This window comes from Globicephala melas, chromosome 9, assembly GCF_963455315.2.
Source record: "Globicephala melas chromosome 9, mGloMel1.2, whole genome shotgun sequence".
NCBI lineage: Eukaryota > Metazoa > Chordata > Mammalia > Artiodactyla > Delphinidae > Globicephala > Globicephala melas.
This window is the reverse complement of record NC_083322.1, coordinates 89575058-89597111: the sequence shown is the minus strand read 5'-3', so window position 1 is coordinate 89597111 and position 22054 is coordinate 89575058. Positions and strand designations below refer to the sequence as shown.

The window sequence follows — 22054 nt, the reverse complement described above, 5'->3', positions numbered from 1 at the left end:
TTTGAAAAAGAACATAATAAAATCTTTTGAGGAAAATTCAGGGGTTACTATCAAGAACAATTCCTGGGTAAGTTAGAAATGTAAGCTCCTAATTAGCAGGGATCATATCTAGTTGGTTCATAATTATATACCCATGTCCATCATATATACGTGCTTAATTTACATACATAAATTTTTATTTTATTTATATATATATATCTCTCTATATATATCTCCATCCTTCCACAAGTCACCCACTTCTTTTTTTAAATATTTATTATTTATTTATTTATGCATGCCACACTGGGTTTTAGTTGTGGCATCCAGGATCTTCACTGCAGCAGGCAGGCTACTTGGTCGCAGCGTGTGGGCTTTAATTGCAGCATGCGGACTCCTAGTTGTGGCACGTGAACTCTTAGTTGCGGCATGCATGTGCGTTCTAGTTCCCCGACTGGGGATCGAACCTGGGCCCCCTGCATTGGGAGCGTGAAGTCTTACCCACTGGACCACCAGGAAAGTCCCTCACCCACTTCTTGATACTTATGTCACCACCATCATCTCTTGTGAAAATGATTAAAACAGCCTTCTGACTGGCCTTCCAATCTTTGCTTCCCTCTTCTGTTCTCAACACACAGCCAGAATAATCCTTTTAAAAGAAGCAGATCATTCCACTCCTTTGCTCAGAACCCCACCACGGTTTTCCACATCAGAGTAAGGTCAAAATCTTTACAATGGCCTAGGAAGCCTGTGATCTCCCCATTCCCACTGTCATTACCTCTCTGACCTCCTACTACTCACTCATTCCATTCCAATCTCCTTGCTATTTCTCAAATATGCCAGGTGCAACCCCCTCTTTAAGGCCTTTACAGACTGTGTCCTCTGCTTGGAAAGTTCTTCCCCACATAATATACGTGGCTAACTGTCACCTACTTCAAATCTTTGCTCAAATGTCATGTTTTCAATGAATTCTACCCAGACTGCTCTATTTAAAACTGCAAACCTACCAACACCCCCATTATCCTTACTTTCCCTTTATTCTCTAGGATTTTATCACACTTCTAACATGTTACATAATTTAACGAAATTTATGGTCATCTGTCTCTAAAGACTTGTGCATCCAAAGTGATTAGAATGGTGTCTAGCCAATAAGCCAAATATCATATGATATTGCTTATATGCAGAATCTAAAAAAAAATTAATACAAATGAACTTATTTACAAACCAGAAACAGACTCAGACTTAGAGAACAAACTTTTGGTTACCAGGGAGGGAGGGTGGGGGGAAGGACAGATGGGGAGTTTGGGACTGACACGTACACACTGCTATATTTAAAATAGATAACCAACAAGGACCTACTGTATAGCACAGGGAACTCCGCTCAACATTCTGTAATAACCTAAATGGGAAAAGAATTTGAAAATGAATAGATATACGTACTAACTGAATCACTTTGCTGTACACCCGAAACTAACACAACATTGTTAATCAACAATACTCCAATATAAAATAAAAATTTTTTAAAAATGGCATCTAGCATATAAATGAATTTATATTTCACATGGTAGGTGCTCAGTACCTATTTGAGTTAAGGCCATGAAATACTACATTTACCGTGGATTAGGGTGCTTAACCGGAGGATGGAGCCTATTACTTAGTTGTCAGCTCTGCAACTAAAACAATTCATACACCAAAGTTATAACATGAGTTATCTCTGGAAGAGAAATGTTAATTGTGGTAGTGGTCAAGGGGATCTTTATTTGTAATATGACATATTTCCTCCAAAAGACTTATTGCTTGTATAATGGAAATGAGTGCAGATTTTAAAACAAAAAATTAAAGATTTTCAAAGTAACACATAGGAAGAAAAATAAAGGGAGCAAGATTTTTCAATCTGAAGGAAGACAAAGGGAGAACAATTTTAAAGGTAGATTAATAGGAAATGGGCTTAAATACAATATGAAAGTTGGTGCTAACAACTACTTGGAATAGCAATGAGACATTCTCAGGACACAGATTAACATTTCAAATGGCAGATTTTTAAAAACATGGTTCCACTCAAGTGTTAGAGCTAAACCCATGACCCACCATTGTTCATTTAAATCCTGTGATTCTGTAATGCCTAAAAATTCAAATTCTAAGGGAGATGAGAAAATTAAAGTTTGATACTAAAATGCTGCTTTAAAAATTCTGCCTTAATACTTTTCCCCTCAAAGATGGAAAACTGAAGGGGCATGAATCAAAACATGTTTGAAAATTCAAATGTTTTTATCAGTATCATTACCAAGTATTTTAACTGGCTTACCTCTCTTTCCCCTTTAAACCTAGTATATCCAATATTGCTTTATTAGATTGTGCATATATTGTAATAAGAAAAGTCGGCTTGGTCTAGGCCACAATTGAACAGATTACAGTTACAAAAACCAGTGAAGAAAAATAAAGCCACTTCAGCCGGAATATAGTATGATTATGTCAAACCTCAATTAACATCAATATACCAATTTGATGGCTGATCTAATAGTCAGAAAAGTTTATTTTTGTTTCAGGTACTTGTGAGATTTTTCCACGTACTTGTAACGCTTTTTCAAGAATTTTATGATATGTCTATAGTTTTTCCAGAAAGATGTATGAAAGATACTCTTCCAGTATGTTAGTAAGAACAAAGCATAAAGCAGCTCTGTATACTTCATACAGTAAAGTTACCTATTTTGAGTTTAAAAATATGGTCAAATTATCTTTTGCATTTATATTTCAGTGGTAGTATTTATACGATAACTTGAGCAAGTGGTTTTTACAGGGCAAGATGGATATTAAGTAGTTTCTTAGTCTTTGCAACTGATATTTCCCCCAAATACTATAGAATACTCTGAACAATCATACCACTTCAGAAATGTTAACGTTCAACTTGCTGGTTTTAATCTCCAAAAAGGTGAATCTATTTTAACTGTAAAAGCTGTATGAACAAGAAAAATTCTGCAATCTCCCAAATGTGTCATCATTAGGTAAAAATTCATCTAGGCAAAATAGTATTTATGCTTTCATTTTATTGTTTTTAAGAATTAAACTGCCACCTCAGTAGTCTTAAGAGCAATATAATGAAATATACATACATTTAATTTAGACTTATGTCCATCATAGCTTCAAAGGCTTCCCTGAAATAAGGCTGGGATTCACATCTTTTTCCTTAAGGAAAGAAACACTAACAGTAATTTTGTTATCCTTCTACCCACCCACCCTCATTCAAACAATAACTGGATGAATTCAAGTCTGACACCATTTTAAAAAATTGTCTGTTACAACACATTTCATCTGATCTGCCTTCCTGCATAACACATATTTCTTAAACCTAACCAAAAAGAAATCATTTTTTAAAAGCCTACAAGAATTCTCTTAACATGTGGAATTTTATCATGATATTAATTTTTTGTGTCCAATACATAGGCTAAGTGGTTTCATGCCACATTCAATTCTAGTGAATTTCATTAAAACAGGTGAGCTCTTCATAAATAGTTGAGAAGCTTTAAAGTGAATTCGGCTATTTCCTATTACATGAAACCAAAAAATGGTACTGGATTTTCAACAAGAGTATTTTAACAGCTCCTAAATAGGGCCATGAAAAGGAATCAAGTTTGCACAGTCCAAGTACCTACAGTAATATGATAGATGCACTCACCACCATTTCATACTATTTCACTCCCATGCTTCTGATAACAATTTCTCTCTAGAAATATTGCATTAACAACTGGACTCTCAAATTGCTAGGTGTGAAAAATCACGTACTTTCACTTAAAAAAATTGTATTGGTTATTTTCAGCTGGTCACGGTTGAAAGGGCCATTTGTAATTATTTCTAACTTCAGCTCTAAGTTCATAGATAACTTTGCATCTGATTATCCAAGATGAGAAGTTGTTTTGCCTGTTCCTGACAGAATTAAATGGTAAATTAGCAATCAGTTCACCCTTTGTCAAAAAGAAATGTTCTAAATTTATACACTACTAACTATTTAATAAATGGCACCTGCATACTACACATTTCATGTTTATATGTTATGCACCATTTTGGGGGGAGGAAGTACTTCACAGGGGTTTATTCAAAGGATATATAGTAATATCCTAAGAGTGTTGATTTATACATATGAGTTCTGTATAAACTGTAAGTGGTCATCTCAGCTGGACTGTAAGAAGCCCCTATAATGCAAAAGCTGACTCCAAAGACACCTTATAAAGCACTGAAATTCACAATTTAGATTACTTTTCTTTTCTCCAATACAAAATCATCTGGTAGTCTTCACTGTTGACTCCAAGCTAAAACGTTCCACGTTTTAGATGCTTAACCAGTAAAAGAAACAGGAAATCATTAATAGTTTTTAAATGTCAAGTTAGAGGAAAAACCTTATCACACAGTAATGAAACCTGAGCAACACAAGTATGTGATTACAAGAATGTCCTTCATTAATACATTATTCAAATTTCTCCATGGCATTCAAATTATACTTTAAAACCCAATAAACAAGAACCCACTTAAGCACGGGATCAAATTCTACCAAGAAATGAGGAATTACATAAAGCCTATTCAGCCCTAAATATTTAGTTTAAGACAATGAGTAGAGAGGAATACACTTCATCTAAAGCACACCATTTAAACAGTTCTATAAAATAACGTTACTTAAGATTAATCTGTGGTGCATCACATGATTCCAACCATTCAGTTAAAAAGCATTAATGGGTGCCAGCATCCCCAACAGCTTGGAGCCTACAGAGTTGATTACTTTGGCCGTAACTTTCCAAGTAACGAACACTGCCTTTCAGTATTACAAACATAAATATTTCTTAGTACTGGAATTCCAATGTATTTTGGTGTTCCTGAGGCTGCCTACAAATGAAAAGGCATCCAAGTCAAGTGCATTATACACCTAATATACCTCAAAATTTCAGTGCCTAACATGTGAAATCATTTTCTACCATTTAATAGTGTGCCTTGCAGTAAATTCTAGTAGATTTTTACTTTTAGGATTTTATTATAACTTTGGGAAATTAGTGGTAAAACATATGGTTTAAAAAACACTATGTGGCTGCACTTAAATTCACATAAAAATAGCATTTTTACAACCATATTGAAATTTAATCCTTTTACACAGGTTAACAAATGTATCACAAGAAAAACTAAACATTGGGTTTAACAAAAGCAATACTTTTGAAAGTGGAACGACGAAAAACTTCTTTCAAATTTTTTACAAATGGTCACCTCTGGGTCAATTTACCACACTAGGGGAAGAAAGTTTGTTAAAATATAGTTGTGCTCAACTGAGCCACTTATCTGCACTACAGTATAGTACTTGAAATCACTCCTAAGGTCAAGATTTAAAACCATTTTAAGAGACAAGACCCTAAGTGTTTTACAGCCACCTCAGTAAGAGGTGCTTTCCCTTCCCCAAACAGTCAAAGCTTAATTAAAAGATTGACTATACATAAGTTTGTTTCCTCATCATATCTTCAGTTCAAAATACTATTATCATTGGTAATACGGTCTATATCTTGTCTGATCTGGATGATGTGGTCCAGGAAGTGGGGTTTGAGAAGGCGGACCCTGCATTCGAGGAGGAGGAGGCGGCCCTCTCGGTGCAGGCCATATACCAGGACTCATTCCCCCTGGCTGTGTAAATGGAGGGCTCAGAGTTCCTTGATCTTCAGTGAACTGGGGTAAAGAGTTAGGATTATAATGGTGAGGAGGGGGTGCAGTTACAGGTGGACCACCATGTTGAGGGGGGGGAGGTCCTGGAGGAGGATGATTCATATAAGGTGGCATCTGGGCCATAATATGTCCAGGGGGAGGGGTGATTGGTGGTGGAGCAGAGGTCATTGGTGGAGGTGGAGCTTGGCTATACACCAGGTGAGGAGTACCTGCGGCCTGGGGAGGATGTGGCATTGGATGGCTTATTGGTGGTGGAGGAGGTGGGGGTGGTGCGTAATGTTGCTGTGGAGGCATAATATGATGAGGGTGCGAGACCACTGGTTGACCCTGATATTCAGGATGATGGTGAGCAGGTGCTGGGGCAGGAGGTGGTGGTTCTCTAGCACCTGAATTTGAGTCATCCTGAATAGGGACAGTTATTAAATTGCTGTGTTTTCTTGTTGAAATACGAAAGGTTTCCTGACTGACCGAGCGCGGTGGAGGTGGAGCCATGGACAATTCTGCTGGAGGAGCACGAATATCCTCATGTGGCTGATTATAGTGCTCGTGGGGCACATGCTGCAAAGGAGGTGGTGGCATCATGATGTGCTGCTTTGGCGGAATATGGCTCATATGGTGCTTGTCTGGCGGCATTATAAAACGATCAGGGATTTCAGCTGGTGGTGGGGCAATAGGAGGATGAACATTTTCAAGTGAAGCACGGGTAACAGGTTTTCCAGCTCTCATATGGCGGTGGTTGATATGAGCCTGTAAGTCTCTCTGGGACAAGTAGGTTCTCTTGCACCCTTGAACAATGCTACACATGAAGAGAGAACCTCGTGTACACTGCTCAATTCGCTGCACAGGATCACTACAGCTAAATTAGAAGGGGAAAAAAGTTTGATTTACTAAAAACAGACTATAAAAATAATGCACTTAATTTCAAAGATATGACTAGTTTTAAATTTTGTTATGGAAAATACTACAGAAGTTCACAATTAAAAGATATAGTTACTGCAAGTGAACCTTTAATCTTTTCCACTTTGTGGTCTGTTCCCTATTAAGCAACAGCATTTCTTTCAACATCAGAACGCTTAAGAAAAAAATTCAAAGTTTATCAAACAGCGTATGTTTTAAGAAAAGATCTCTTCTTCCCAAGACCTAGAATTTATCTGATTTTCTCAAACAATTCTATGCTTTGCATCCAGTTGCAAAGAAAAATCCAGGAAGGGCAAACCAAAGGATCTGTCACAATCATGGAATTCAAACTTGTACCGTATTTATTGAGTATTATTTTCTGCGCAAATAATACTAAGTGGAAGACACCAAGTGGAAGAACTGTAAGAACTACAAAAATAAATAGGATCATCCTAATCATCAAGGTTCTTAACATTAAACAACATAAACAAATTAAATTCAAACCCTGAACACCAAGAGTCCCTTCAAGGGGTCTTTCTGAACTGTCAGACAAATTTACTACTACAAAGTATTACACACTCCTGCTTCTCTAAATTATAACCACTAAATTTAACTCAATATTTTCTTAATGAGTCAGGGTCAAATTGTAACTATTCTTCACTCACTATTTTTAATCCACTCTTGCCTTTAGAGTCTTCTTGAAATAACGGAAAGAGGACTGAACTAGGAATTGGAACTGGGATCTACTACTGGCTCTGAGATCTCGGTGAAGTCATTTAAACTTTGTTTCTTTATTTGTAAAATGGGTGTAAAATGGGGTTCAAAGATCTAACCTAACTCACAATGTTTTTGTATCTACTTCGCCCTACTTAAAAGAGTATCTGTAACATCAACGAAACAGTGAAAATGACAGGACTTAATGACTAGTTAAGCACTATACATGTATAAGCTGTTATCATTGAATATGTGTGTTAGGTCATATGACACTATATTACATGGCTCTATATTCTTGATTTTGAGTGGTGTCTGTTTTTCCTTCCTCACTGAAGGCTGGTACTCCTTCTTGATACTAGGAGGCATCCCTTTAGTGGCCATTTGGCACACTTCTTATTTTTTGCTTCTAACTTGCTGTAAGCTCTGAAATATCTCCACAGTAACGGGATGTGAGGCACTTCTTTTGGGTGATGCTTAATCATTAGTATATAGTATTTACATTAATTTGGATTACCATTTCTTCACTTTCTAACCTGGGTCTGTTAATCCAAATAGGCTTATGCTCTAACATACCTAAGGGCCAACCAGTGAGATGCTTACTGGAGTTACACTGAACAGCCTGAAAACTAAATTCCCTTTTAAATATTAACATTAGAACACTTACATAAAAGAGAAAACCTTTTGATGTCCTCTACATGGTGTTGTACAACATCCAAAACCCCTTATCCCAATGAGGCAATCAAATTTACTATATAGTGGATGTACACCGTGTTGGAAAACCAGGCATTACAGAAAATAAGGCCAACAGTGAATATGCGCTTTTAATTTCATAACTCTTCTGAATTATAATTCTAGGAAGGAAATACTCTTTAAACTCACACTATAAATTTTATAATCTGTGACTTTAAAGGGCTATTAAAAATATGCCAAGAGAATTAGTTGGCACTGGTTTGTCAATGAATCATCCATTCTCTCTCAGTGATGCCAATCTTCCTACACCATAAAAGAAAATTATCCCTTACCATTGTCCATAGCTTTGCTATCAACTAATACTACAACCCTTGGGACAGGTTCTGACAGGTTATAAGGAATCTAGGAAGCCTACAGTTGTTCCAAAGAAGTTTCTCTCAAAGCTTTCCTCAAACCTTCTATCAGGGGTTCTAAATTGATATAAAAATTCATAGTTTATTCTGGATCCTTCAAGACCATCCCCAAATAGATCACTATCAACCAACACTCTAGATTGTCATAACTTGTCTGAGTCTATCTTAGAACATGATGGTGTTCAAGATATACTCAAGACATAATAATCAGATTTGAAGGTAATAAATAAGAGTTTATACTTACATAGTACTTGCTATATACTACGTACTATATATGTATTAACTCACTTACTTCTAATAATAACCCAGGGAGGTAAGTACTGTTATTAGCTCTATTTTACAGATGAAGAAATCACCTATGTCACACAGCTAATAAATAAGAGAATAGAGATTTGAATACAGGAATTCTAATTCAAGAGTCTTTGCTCTCGATCACTACGTGATACTACCTCTCTAGCGTCCCATTAAAACAAGGAAATAACTATTTTGGGCTTATATAACGCTAACTTTTGATGGCAAATATACTCGTATTTTGGCCAATTTGAATTGATTGATAATAGCTAATTAGCCCTATCTTAAGGAGAAGGCTAAGGCCAACTCTAGGCTCAAAGAGAAACATGAGCCATGTCTACATATTTGATATCCGGCCACCGGTCTATAGCACACCCTGACCTTTAACCTAGATTATAAATCATTATATCACAAACTTTATTATTTAAAAATTTAATGATGATCTTACCCTGGACACATCTTATCTCCCTTTTTTTCGTGTAAAATAGCACAGTCATAGCAAAAAACATGCTTGCATGGAATCTGTGAACAGAGACATGTTACAGTTAAGCATACTAGAACAAATTAAAATACTTCCATAAAAAAAAAAAACACAGTAAGCACAGTGACCTAGATATAGAAGGCACTTGAGAACTGTTTGGTTAAAATGAACATTTATTAAGTACCAATTACATAAAAGCAACAGTTAACCTTTTTCACTCACAAAGCTCTTTGTGAGAATGTGATGAAAACTTTGGCCCTTTCCTCAAAAAACATATACATGCATATTTGCTTACACATTCATGGTCCCTACAGGTTAAAAGCTCCTGAAGAATACTGCATAATGTTTTAACTAATCCTGTATCTCCTGAAAGTATTCCTAGGCAGGAAAAGAACAAATATCTTCTAATGTAATATAAGTAGCCTTCTTCCCTGGTAGTCTTAATACACTTACAAATATTTAAAATAAATCAGAAGGACACAGTAAAATGATGTGATACCATTTTAAAACTGACAGGCCATTACCATTATTTAGCTGTGTTATATAGCAAAGCAACAGTGCATAATCCACACCCTCCACCATCACAGATGTATCACTGAATTCAAATTTTTTTCCAACAAAAATGTAAAACTATCTTTTTTTTTTTTTTTTTTGTGCTACGCAGGTCTCTCACTGTTGTGGCCTCTCCCGTTGTGGAGCACAGGCTCCGGATGCGCAGGCTCAGCGGCCATGGCTCACGGGCCCAGAAGCTCCGTGACAGGTGGGATCCTCCCGGACCGGGGCACGAACCCGTGTCCCCTGCATCAGCAGGCGGACTCTCAAACACTGCGCCACCAGGAAAGCCCTAAAACTATCTTTTTATACGTCAAAATTACTATTAAATTACAGTTAGGGCTGCATTTTTTTTTAATGTTTAGAATTTAATTCTCAGAAATCATAAATAATCTTTATTAATTCAGTTTTATATTAAAAATTATAGCCTTCAGAAATGAATAACTGATTTTATTCTGTGAACAAGGGAAAAAATAAAAATTTTTCCCTAATAAACTAGAATTAATGTAAACTAACAGGTATCAAACAGTCCAAGGAAATTATTTAGTTTTCAGAATTAGTTTCCGTAATTAATATTTTACAAGCAATTAAAGAATTTGTCAAGATAATTCTATTAAATGAATATTATTCCCAAATTTCCCCTAGCTATTTTATACTTATGTAAAATGTTATAAATTTAATCACTAAACAGTAATAAATCTATCTACTTAAATTTCAAATTCCTACCTCTACACAAATATTTAATTTACAAAAACAGAATTTAACTTATACTTACCATTCGCCCATAGATTTTAATAGGCAATCCACATTTGTCACAGAAATGAACTGGTGTATCATCCTTTTCACCTAAGATGTTTATCTGTTGAAATGATATAATTAAATTTTCCTTAAGCATTTCTAAAACTTACGTCCATAATTTACACAATGAATTGGTTAGTATTTTATAAAAGTTATTAAAACAATTAGAAATGAAGGTTTCTTGGTATAATCCCCACATATGCCACATTAGTTGGGCCACCATCAGTCTTGGGGGTTTATTCCCTTAAACAGTGTTAATGGTTATTGATTTTACTTGACTTTACTAAAAATTACTTCAGATTATTTTTGGAAACAGTGAAATAGGGCATTAATAAACAAATGATTTTTGAGTACTGAAAGATAAAACTATAATAAAAGTTCATACCATTCTTTACGTAGTCTGAATTGTTCTAATACAGTATTTAAAATATTTTATTGTTCTAATAAAATTTTTTATTTTTAGTTATACCTGAAAGTCCCAAAAAAGGTGTCCAGGAAATCTTCGCTGATTTCCAAACAGTTCGCCCCCTTTACAGTCATACCGTTCTTCTTCATTATAATCAAATCCTTCTGAGAGAAGAAAGTGTTACCTATTAACTTTTCACATCTCAATTTCATTTTGGAAGTACATGTACATGGCCAAATAGACCTATTCACTGACACCTTTCAAAGCTCTTCTAAGAACAAGATAATCAAGTCTAGTTTAAAGCACCATCTAGAAATGATCTTGGAAATCATGTAGTCCAACTCTCATGACTGAGAATATTGCAGTACTGGAGATCATAATAACTCAACACAGAGAAGATCAGTGGCAGAGCTAGGAAAAGATCTCAGATCTCTTCATTCCCATTCAAGTGCTCTTATTAATTCACCAAACTATTTCTAGTATAAAACTACTAATTATCATCATGATTATTACACAAATAAAATATACTTATCACCATTTATTCTTATCTATCTATAAAAGTGGTATTATGCTGTAAGCAACTGATATTATTGCCAAAGGATTAGTGAAAACATGAAGAATTCTGCAGACTTTCTTCTTACGACTTAGTAAATTAGGTATCCTCTTCTTCAGCTTTAAACTGAGCCTGATTTTAGAAACATCCAACATATTCATACTTCATCCTTTCCACTGAAACCTCTCTCTGGTTAATCACGCAAACAGCAGAATTTATATCATATCTACTTACAAGTATTCTCCCCTACACTGCATATATCAATATCAATAAACTTAAAACAATATGAAGAACAAATGGGCTCAATTTCAATTTCTCTGACCTAATTAAAAAGTTGATGGCACTCTTCTCATCTCATACAAAAGAAAAGAAAACCAGCAAACAGTCTTATGGGGATTCTAAGTAGAATCCAATTACCTAAAGTAAAGCTGAGAAGACAAATCTATCCTTCCAAGGTGCCAGCCTTCTCACGACTCTTTTGGCCCTAGAACTGGTAAACAGAGTAGCCAAAGCACATAAGTCTTAACTTTACCCACATGGCTACATTACAGCATCTGCATACAGACACACGGACACAAACAGAGACAGACACACACGCACAGATGCAAGAATTTTTTGAACCTGATACAGACATACATACCAGTGTACTGCTATCTAATTACCTCCAACACAAATGTAGAGTTCTTATAAGTTACATCTGAGTGACCCTAGGTTCTTATATGGTCCATTTATACCTTATAAAAGCTGCTGTCATCTAAAACTGAAAATAAGGAAAGTTAACTTTTCTACTTATCAAAAACTCAAAAAATTATTGAGCAGAACAACAGCCAAGCAAGTTAGGAGCACATTATCATTTTTCAGAGTACTTCAACTTGTACTCCCATCATTAAGCTACATATATATTTGTATAGATAACATACCAGCTGCTGCTGCTCTATCAATAACCTAGTGTACCCCCGCTTTGGCCTTTTTGGTTTTTAAATACTTTTTAAAAACTACACAGTAATATATAAATAAATTCTTGTGTAACAGTACAACAATGCAAAAAAGCTAAAATCCCCTGCTAAAATCCCCTATCCTTTTCCTCTCAGTTATCTCTTCATTCCCTTCCACTTCAAGCCCATACCCGCTTTTTGTTTTAATAACCAAATACATATCTATAAAAGTTCCAAAGCAGGGGTCAGCAAACTTTTTCTGCTTAAAGGCCAGTTAAGTAAATATTTTAGGCTCTGTAGGCCATACCTGAAATTATTCAACTATGCCAATATAGTGTGAAAAGCAGCAACAAGGGGCTTCCCTGGTGGCGCAGTGGTTAAGAGTCCGCCTGCCGATGCAGGGGACACGGGTTCGTGCCCCGGTCCAGGAAGATCCCACATGCCGTGGAGCCGCTGGGCCCGTGAGCCATGGCCGCTGAGCCTGCGCTCCGCAACGGGAGAGGCCACAACAGTGAGAGGTCCATGTACAGCCAAAAAAAAAAAAAAAAAAGCAGCCACGGGCATGGATGTGTGTCCCAATAAAAGTTTATTTACAAAAAAACAGGACTGGATTTGGCCAATAGGCCATAGTTTGCTGACCCTGTACTAAAGGGTAAGATGGGAAAACTGTTTTATACTCATGAAATGGGGAAAGGCCTTTCTAACAATGACAAAAAACCCAGAAGTCACACTAGAAAAGACTGGATATCTGACTACATAGAACCGTCAAGCTTTTCTACAGTAAAAATTTTATATATAAAACTCAAAAGACAAATGGAGAATATATACAATATATGACAACTGTATTAAATTACAAAGAAAGAACTCATAAAAATCAAGAGAAAGACAACAGAAAAAAAAATGGGAAAAGGAAATGAACAGGTAGATCCTAGGCAAAAGAAATGACCAGTACTATGAAAAGATATACAACCCCACTCGTAATTAAAGAAATGTGTATCAGAACAAAAATTTGTAAAGGTTAATAGTACCAATATTGGTGTCGGAGTATAAAGTGATGTACTATTTTTAAAGGGCCATTTGGCAACATCTGTCAAATTCTGAAATGTACAAATTCTAAAATCCACCAAGCTCTAAGATGCCCAAATTCATGCAAAGTTTAAATTCTACAAAATATACATACTAAGGTACATATACAAGGATATTTACTACAAAATTGTTTTTAACAGCAAAAAATTAGAAAAATTGTTAAATAAATTATGGTATGTCCGTAAGTGAAATACCTAAACCTATTCTCTTAAATGAGATACAACTGTATGTACCGAGAAGGCAAAATCTCACATGCATCTTGCATGAAAAAAGGGCAGTTATAAAGTAACTATGAAAAAGTCATACCAGGGATTATTTGTGAAGAGAATAATTATGGGGGGAGAGGGACAATTTTACTTTTATGTTTTCTGCAATACTGTTTAGATTTTTTGTAAACAATAGGCAGTGTTACTTTCAACAAGAAAATAAACCAAAAATATTTATAAAGGGAGAGAAAAGTAAAATATGCCAAAATGAGAAGTCAAAGACTGAAGAAGGAAGAGAGTATAAAAATAAAAAAAAGAGGTGACTAAAGGTAAATAAAATCACATGGCTTATTTGGTGGAATCAGATCTAAAAGAAAGGCTTTTGGACCTATTAGTTTAAACAAATTACCTTCATCACCAGCTGGAGCCTTTGCAGGCATCCTGTTTATAGTCCTTGGAGTTCGAGGTGAAGCTTTGGCTTTGTTCCCTTGTTTGGAGATGAGCTTTATAGGAATTCGTCTTCGAACATCAAGACCACCCAATGATCCAGAACTATTAGTGCCTTGTAACTCATTGTCTATGTTAGAAAAAAAGTTGCAATTTCTTTTAGTTTTTCTTTTTGAAGATTATTCTGCCACAGGTATTAAAGCAACATACCCAACATTATTATCAAGGGCTGAATATCTGGTTTCTGATTTTAAATACTATGCTATATAAGTTCAAGTACTAATTTTCTCTATTTTGGACAAACCCTTAAAGCAATGCTTTTTGAGATATGGAACCTTTAAAGAGTTGACAAAAGTTACAGAACCTCTCCCTAAAAAAATGGACAAAAAAATTTTGCATTTTTCCAGAGGGATTTACAGAAACGTAAAACCCTTCATGAGCCTAAGATAAGAACCTCTGTCTTAGAACTATAAGAGGTTTTTTAAAAAAAGAAAAAGTAAAGGAAGAAGAACAAAAAGAAAGAAAACCATCACTATCTCCATCAAGTATGCAAAGTAGGCACTCAGTAAATTTAGTAATCTGCATCGATATCAGGACAATCAATAATACTGGAAACACAAAACTAACACTGACAATGGTAAAATTAAATAAATAATGCATTGAAAATGAAGTTAGTTTTAGGGATGTGATTATTCTCTTAAGTGTAAAGTTGTTTTTCTAAAAAGCATTCAGGAATATAGTAAAAATTATTGCACCCTTTAGTAGTAAAAACACGCACTAATGTACTTGTGCTATAACATTTCTAGATGTACACATGTGACTGTGTTATTCTTGGTCAGCACTGTAATGGAAAATTATAGTTGAGGAGGATGCAAGTTTTCTGTACTTGGCCTAAATAACTGAAACTTTCTACATCCCTGCCTGTTACTAGCTTATGATTTAAATTCACTCATATCCCATGAGTAATAGGAGCATTATTTCATAGAACTGACTCTACTTGAAGGTTAAAAGCCACCTTTTCTTCAAGTCCATGACAAGATATTACAATCCAGAAAATATTTACCTTTACCTACTAAAGACAGAAAGGGAAATGCCCTAAAATAGGAAACGCAAATAATTTTTTTAAATAGTAATGTTTTAAACATGTCAATTAGTGAACAAGGCTGTGTATTTCTCACTGCATTAGACAGTGCAATCCAGAGTGACAGCCAAACTGTCCACATTAAATTCAGTAAAGCCAAATTTGGAAGTAGTTATCCTAATTAGTACTAATGATCTCCAAGGGTACTAGAATTACAGACACATGTTGAACTCACATCGATTTGCACTCTTTCTGAAGGATAGAACAAAATTCAAAATCGGTCCTTAATTATTAATTTAAATATCTTTCAGTCTACTTTCTATTATTACTTTCATAATAGCTAACCCTCAAAAAAGACAATTCATGGAAAAGGGATTACATGGATAGTTAAAGTTAGGATAAATCCAACTTGATCAACTCTCAACACTTCACAAAATGTATTAACAATTTGAATAATGTATTTCATCTGCTTTCACTCTAGTTGCTTATTTATGTAAAAATACCTACAAGCGATGTAATAGCAAAAAGACAGATAAGACAGAACGAATTTTTTTTTTTTTGCTCAATAGGTATATTCCTGATTTTCCACTGAACTAAAAAAAGCAAGTGTTGTAAACAGTTCAGTGCTGTCCTTCAGATAGTAAAAGGACTCTTAACGGTTTCACCTTGATGAATGATCAAAATACCAACATTTCATTACTACAAGTCCTTTTCACACCACCCTGGACACCTGTGGTCACTACTGTGGCTTGTTTAGCCTATTATGGCTTTCCAGAGCCTGCTGCCCTCTAACACCTTGCAGCCTGCCTCAGCCTGCAAGTTCATAAGCAAAGTACAGCGGTTAATAGTGACATCACTCTGGGTTTGTCTTAGGGTTTTGGGGGTTTTATTAAGAATCAGAACATACAGCATAATTTCCTTCTGAATAAGACAACTACAAACATAAAGCCCTAACAACAAAAGTCTTTAGATATTACACAAAGTGAGAATTAAGGATACAACTGGCCATATAAAGTGAAATCCACTTTAAAAAGGCATAACACTTTTATATTATATTATATAGGTTTTTAAAAGATTTGTGTAGAATTTTATCTTGAATTAAAGGAACCAAGAAATATTTTTACAAAATTTAGGTTATAGTTACAACTAAGTGCTAATTCTTAGAATAGCCAAAGAACGAATCAAGTGTTAAGTAGGAGTTTCCTGGAGTAATTTTTCCAGCAAAATTCTATTATAAAAACACCACAGGATAGCCTTTATTTTATGACTGACTTTTTCAGCAAGATTACAAAACCAGTCATTTTTGCATAACATTAGAGGGTTTCATCAATTTCCCCAAGGGCCTCTATTAATCCTTTGATATTAGAAACATCCTTTTGAGATACCTATCCTGTCATAATGTCTTCAATTCACTGGCTAACTGGCATTTCCTCACTTGCCAATGATTTTATTTGTGATTCAAATAATTACCGAATTCACATTTATGAATTTCATGAAAATCAGAATCTTTTGTAATCACAATCAATGTACAGCATTTTATACCATTTCCTGATATGAAACACTAAGGACACTGCCGTATAATGAAATTAACTAAAAGAACAAAACAGAAGCTGGTGTTAAGCAGGGATATCTGAGCAGGAACTAATTTTTTAAGTGGTCGGTTCATTAGTGAATATTTTCATGTTCAGATGACTTTTACTTACTTAGGCAAACTTTTAACTTAGAGAACTAGGATAATAAATATGGAGATACACACCCACCCACATTACAATTTCCTAACATAACATTCTCTGAACTGTGGAAGCTGCTTGACTCCCAAAATTCCAGTAAGATGCTCAAATGAAAAACATTTGCTAACGTGGCATGTTTGCTACCCTAACACCAAGATCCCAGATTTTCAATTCTATAAAATTTCCAAACACTAGAGTTCCTTAGAGCCTGGCTCTAGGCCCTCTTCTCTTCTGCCTTAAGTCATTTGTGGTACTAAGTCCCAATCAAACTTCCCTCTGATCTCCACTTGACAGCTCCCCTTGTATGTCTCAACACACATCTCTTACTGAGCAGTCCAAAATCTTGTTCCCAAATTCCCATTTCTCACCTCTGCTCCTTAAAAAAAAGTGTTTTTCTCCCAAGTCTTCCAGTAATGGACACCACTCAAACTAGAACCCTTAGGCACCTTTCCTTTCTCTCACATGCTTCCAAACCAATCCACCAGTGCCTGTTTGAGTTCTATCACCAAAAGATTCACTGAATCTGCCCACTCCCTTTTTCACTAAACCAGCCACCTTCACTAAGCCAAGCTTCCCTTCTGATCTATTGCAATCACCTCCTAAGTTTTCTTCTATTATTCTTGCCTTCTCTTACACCATTCTCCATAAAATCTATTATGTTTCTAAAAAGAGATTATGTTCCTCCTCTACTTCTGTTCAATGGCTTCATATTGCACTTAAAATAACATTCAAATCTTTACCATGGACTTCAAAGTCTTGCACGACCTGACTCCTGCCTTCCTTTCCATCTTCCGGTTCTTTCCCTCTAGTTAACTAGGTGCAGCTGACTGGTCTTCTCTAAACTTTCCTCCTTCAGAGTCTTTGTAGTTGCTCTAAATGCTTTCCTCGTGATTTATTCCACGCTGGATTCCTCTCATCCATCAGATCTCAGCTTACAAATGTTACTTTTCCAGAAAGACCTTCCCTGACCACCCTCTCTGAAGCTTACTCCTAATAGTCTTTACCAGAGCACCCGTTTACCCTCTTCAAAGCACTCATCATAATCTGTAAACATTTAAGTATTTTTAAAAACTTGTTTATTGTCTTTTCCAATAGAACGTAACCTCCAAGTGGAGAGGGACTCAGTCCGTCTTCTTTACCATTCCATTTCCAAGCCTAGAAGAGTGTGTATATATATCTATATGTGTGTATACATACACACATAACGTATTTATATATATATGTGTATACATATATATATGAAATTAAGTAGACAGTTGATGACTGAGGAATCCTAAACAATACTTAATACTGGAAAAAGCCTTTTTCCCCCTACTTGTAATATGGCTGATAGAACTGAACGGAGCAGTATCTAACTCCAAATACACTCATTCAATATCCAAAAACCACAAGAAAGCAAAAGCCAAAAAACACATAACAAAGAGTGAAGCCATTCTTACTTGGAGAAAGGAATGAGACTATCTTGATTTTAAGCTCAGGATTGATGATTAAGGACCACAGCCGAAGCGCGGGGCATGCTTTGGGCTTAAGCAGAAAAGCTGCTCCCGGTATGATTCCGAAAACCATATCTGACTCCCTTCTCCCACCTCTAGTCCATGAAAGACCGGAGAGACAAAAACGACAGGCGATGACCACCGCAGCACCCGCCCAAAGCTGACTGAGACAGCAGGAAGTCTCCAACCCACTCTCGCGCATCGACTCCCAGCGTAATGAGGCTTCCCCGACTCCGAGACTGGAATCTACCCGCCAGTCCCCATAACGTAGGGCAGAGGACCCAAAATGAGGAAAAAAAGAGCCGGCGCTCTCTCCTCCCCGCGAAGCCCGCGCCGCCCGCCGTCCCTGCTCGGAGACCGGCAGAAGCAGAGAAGGAACGGCTGTTGCCGGCACCGAGGCTGTAGGTACCACACCGGAGGGTAGGCCAGGAAGTAGCAGGCCCTGGTCGGACACGCGGAGGGGTCTGTGAGATCTCTTTCTCGCCGCCACAACCCAATGGTGTAGGGCGAGCGTAAACCCTCTAAGCTCGCTGGGCGACCAGTCCCAGGCCGGCCAGGGGGCATGGAACCAGGACCCCCACTGCCTCCGCCTCCTTACCAGTGTGATCCATGATTCGGCTCGCAGGGCACAGTGGGAGCGGAAGTCAACCGCGCCGGAGTCGCAGGGAGCGCGTGCGCGATACCTTCCGGAGCCTGGGAGGCGGAAGTGTAACCAGCTTTCCCGGGTTGTGGCCTCCCAAGGCTTCCTTGTCTCTCGTACGCTAGCCGACTCCGGTGAGGGAGTCAGGCATAATTCGAGCAGAGAAAGAAAGAACGAGTACGCGGAGAGTTTCAATGTGGAGGCTGCTAAGGCTTCCTCTAAATGTGCTTCCAAAGGAAGTAGCCTTTAACTGTGGAGAGGAGACCGACGGGAACCGGGGGAGGGGGAAAGCCGGTAGTATCCATAGGACTAAGCTCGCAGCAGGTAAGGCGGCTGCCGGCCCCGAGGAGCATTGCCTTCTGGGACTTGTAGTGCGCCGGGACCCTGGAGCCTGCAAGGCACACTGCGCAGGCTCGGCCGTTGGGTTGGCCCCACCTCGGCGGGCGGAGTAACGGTTTGGAATCCCCCAGAGTCCGCGAGCTACGGTCGCCGTCCCCCCGATCCAGGAAAAGTGTAAACACGCGCGCTCTAGAAGGCGTCCTCCAGCGGGAGGTTGCCCGGGGGATGGTTGAGCTGTATGAAGCTCCCAGCTAGAGAGAAAGGCTCTGTGTCTCCTTTTTGCTTTGTCGTGACAAGCTGCATAGACCCAGGCAGAGCTGACGGCTATCTGCCCCCGTTCCCATCTCTAAAGTTGCTAACAGTTGAAGCCCATTTCTGACGCTTGATTAGCGCTCATTTTCTAGGGCAAGCTCTTGTGGCGCTAGAAAACCTCCCCCACCAAACACGCGCACACACACACAACACTCCTCCTAAGGACTGGACGCGGGGCCAGGTGGAGGACGGATGCAGCGTGGCCGCATCTTGTTAGGAGACAGCGGGGACTCCAGTGCAGAGCGGAGCTGAGCTTGGGGGAGAGCACGTTAGGGCTGGCCGCGAGGGAGCGGTGGAAAGAGGAAAGGCCTAAAATGAGGAAGAGACAGTTACCGCCACGGGCAGTACCTAGTTCCAGTTCTTGGTCCCACGGGTCGGTGGTTGCTGCCGCTTGCATCGTCCTCAGCCGAAACAAAAGGCAAGTGCCCAAGAGTGATTCCTGAGGACCTTCAGGGCGGTCTCTACCTCGCGACCCTGGCGCATCTGTGTCCACTCCCTTTTCCAGCCCTTCACACTTGATGCTCCCGAATGAGTAGAAAGGAGCACAATTAGTGGAAAACACAAGCTGGGGAGTCAAGGGATTTGGGTTCTATTCTTGTCGTCCCTCGGTGACGACATCATTACCTTGTGTTATGCACGCTTTCAGTGCCAGAGTTCCTGGATCAATCAGAGATTATTGTATTGACCTCTTAGAGAAGTGGTTTCATGGTGCTGAATTTCGAATAAAGTATGTGTAGCGATGTGCTCTATCTGTATAGTTAAACAGTAAGAGCTTTGAATAATAATATGATGAGTAATACTATAAGTGTTCTGTGTTATCTGCTGAATGTTTTACTGGGATCTTTTTAAAGACTTTCCCACTATATCTGCAGCTTTATAAACAGGTTTTTAGGTGCGTTCACAACTAAGGAGAATTGTGAATCAACGTTACTCCTGCTTTTGTTAAAATGTAAGTTTCTGTATTACTAAGTGGTTTTCAAGATGCTTTCAGTTGCTGGGCATTTTTTGTTTTCTTTTGCAGGTTGGGGGAAGCTTAACCTTTCTCCCATTCCTCCCTATTTCTCTAAATACAGCGCTGATAGGATCAAGCATTTTTCACCAATTTGGGGTATAAAAGAAGGTAGTTTTCACCTAGGAAGTGCTCTTTTTATTTTTTCCTATCCTTATATTTAGCCTATCAGCCATACTTCAGATGATGCAAATCCAGGTTCAGAATAATAATATTAGTATCTGCTGATGTTAATATTTAAAGAATTAGAATAAAAAAAGAGCCTGCAAACTGTTTTATGTGATATAATATGTAAGTCAAAAGTTGTGTCAGCATTTTGTGGTGCATCAAGTTATGAAAATTTACTGAAAGGAAACTCACTTACTTTAGATTTCTTGTTGATAAAATGTTAGATAAACATTTGTTGAATTATTTGATTTGACCTCTGCTGCTTTTATGCATTGCTTTAAGCACCTGTGCTCTATATTCACTTTCCCCTTAACTGTAGTTGCCTCACTGTACCAGTGCAGTACCAGCATGGCATATTAATTTCTTCACCTAAATTTATAAGTGAAACTGTATATAGACTTACATATATATATATATAATTTTTTTTAATTTTTATTTTTTATTTTTTTGCGGTACGCGGGCCTCTCACTGTTGTGGCCTCTCCCGTTGCGGAGCACAGGCTCCGGATATGCAGGCTCAGCAGCCATGGCTCACGGGCCCAGCCGCTCCGCAGCATGTGGGATCTTCCCGGACCGGGGCACAAACCCGCATCCCCTGCATCAGCAGACGGACTCTCAACCACTGCACCACCAGGGAAGCCACAAGACTTATATTTTATTACTGCCCTCTGGCATCCATTGTTGGTAACCCATGTACTGTAATCAGTCACAATTTCTTTATTGAAAGTCAACATTTATACTTATTTTATAGCTTGGTACTGTCCTAAGGTTTATAAAAATGAAATGTCATCAGAGTGGACTATCGGAAGCACCAAGGTGCACATCCTATTTTCATCTTCCTGATGGACATCTGCTAGCCTATGAATTATAAGCTAACGCTCTTCAAGGTGTTTGATGACCTTGCATTTACATAGCACTGTTTACCTATAAAAAACAGAGGATGGGTATCAGAGAGCTTGTATGAGACTCCTCAATACCAGATCAGGGCAATAACCTTCATCTCCTTAATGCTTTTTTTTGGCTGCACCATGCAGCATGTGGGATCTTAGTTCCCCAACCAGGGATCAAACTCGAACCCCTGCAGTGGAAGCACCGAGTCTTAACCACTGGACCGCCAGGGAAGTCCCTCCTTATTACTCTTTTAGTT

At 37.8% G+C, this 22054-nt stretch overlaps 1 protein-coding gene across 6 annotated transcripts; it reads right to left on the bottom strand.

The window, feature by feature from the left end:
• Window positions 1–2362: 2362 nt before the first annotated feature.
• Window positions 2363–20228, bottom strand: CBLL1 (Cbl proto-oncogene like 1). Of its 6 annotated transcripts, none has more exons than XM_060304816.2 (6): window positions 18387–18993; window positions 14099–14266; window positions 10973–11070; window positions 10481–10564; window positions 9121–9194; window positions 2363–6523 (listed from the first exon to the last, which is right to left on the bottom strand). In XM_060304816.2, the coding sequence occupies exons 1-6, from the start codon at window positions 18640–18642 to the stop codon at window positions 5488–5490; spliced, it is 1716 nt and encodes a 571-aa protein (XP_060160799.1). In that variant the 5' UTR covers window positions 18643–18993; the 3' UTR covers window positions 2363–5487. The 6 variants fall into 6 exon arrangements, with proteins under 6 accessions (XP_060160799.1, XP_060160798.1, XP_069902361.1 ...); XM_060304815.2 differs by having other exon boundaries at window positions 2364–6523; window positions 10973–11073; XM_070046260.1 differs by lacking the exon at window positions 18387–18993 and adding an exon at window positions 11880–11952 and having other exon boundaries at window positions 2366–6523; window positions 10973–11073; window positions 14099–14227.
• Window positions 20229–22054: the final 1826 nt, after the last annotated feature.

Bases quoted from the DNA above. Each gene is read 5' to 3' on its own strand.
- CBLL1 (XM_060304815.2), bottom strand. From the start codon at position 18,642: ATGCGCGAGAGTGGGTTGGAGACTTCCTGCTGTCTCAGTCAGCTTTGG. The intron at 11,074-14,098 runs GTAATTTGTTTA...TTCTTCTCTCAG, and splicing joins GGCTCCAGCTGGTGATGAAG to AAGGATTTGATTATAATGAA. The intron at 10,565-10,972 runs GTATAACTAAAA...TCATTTCAACAG, and splicing joins ACCTTTTTTGGGACTTTCAG to ATAAACATCTTAGGTGAAAA.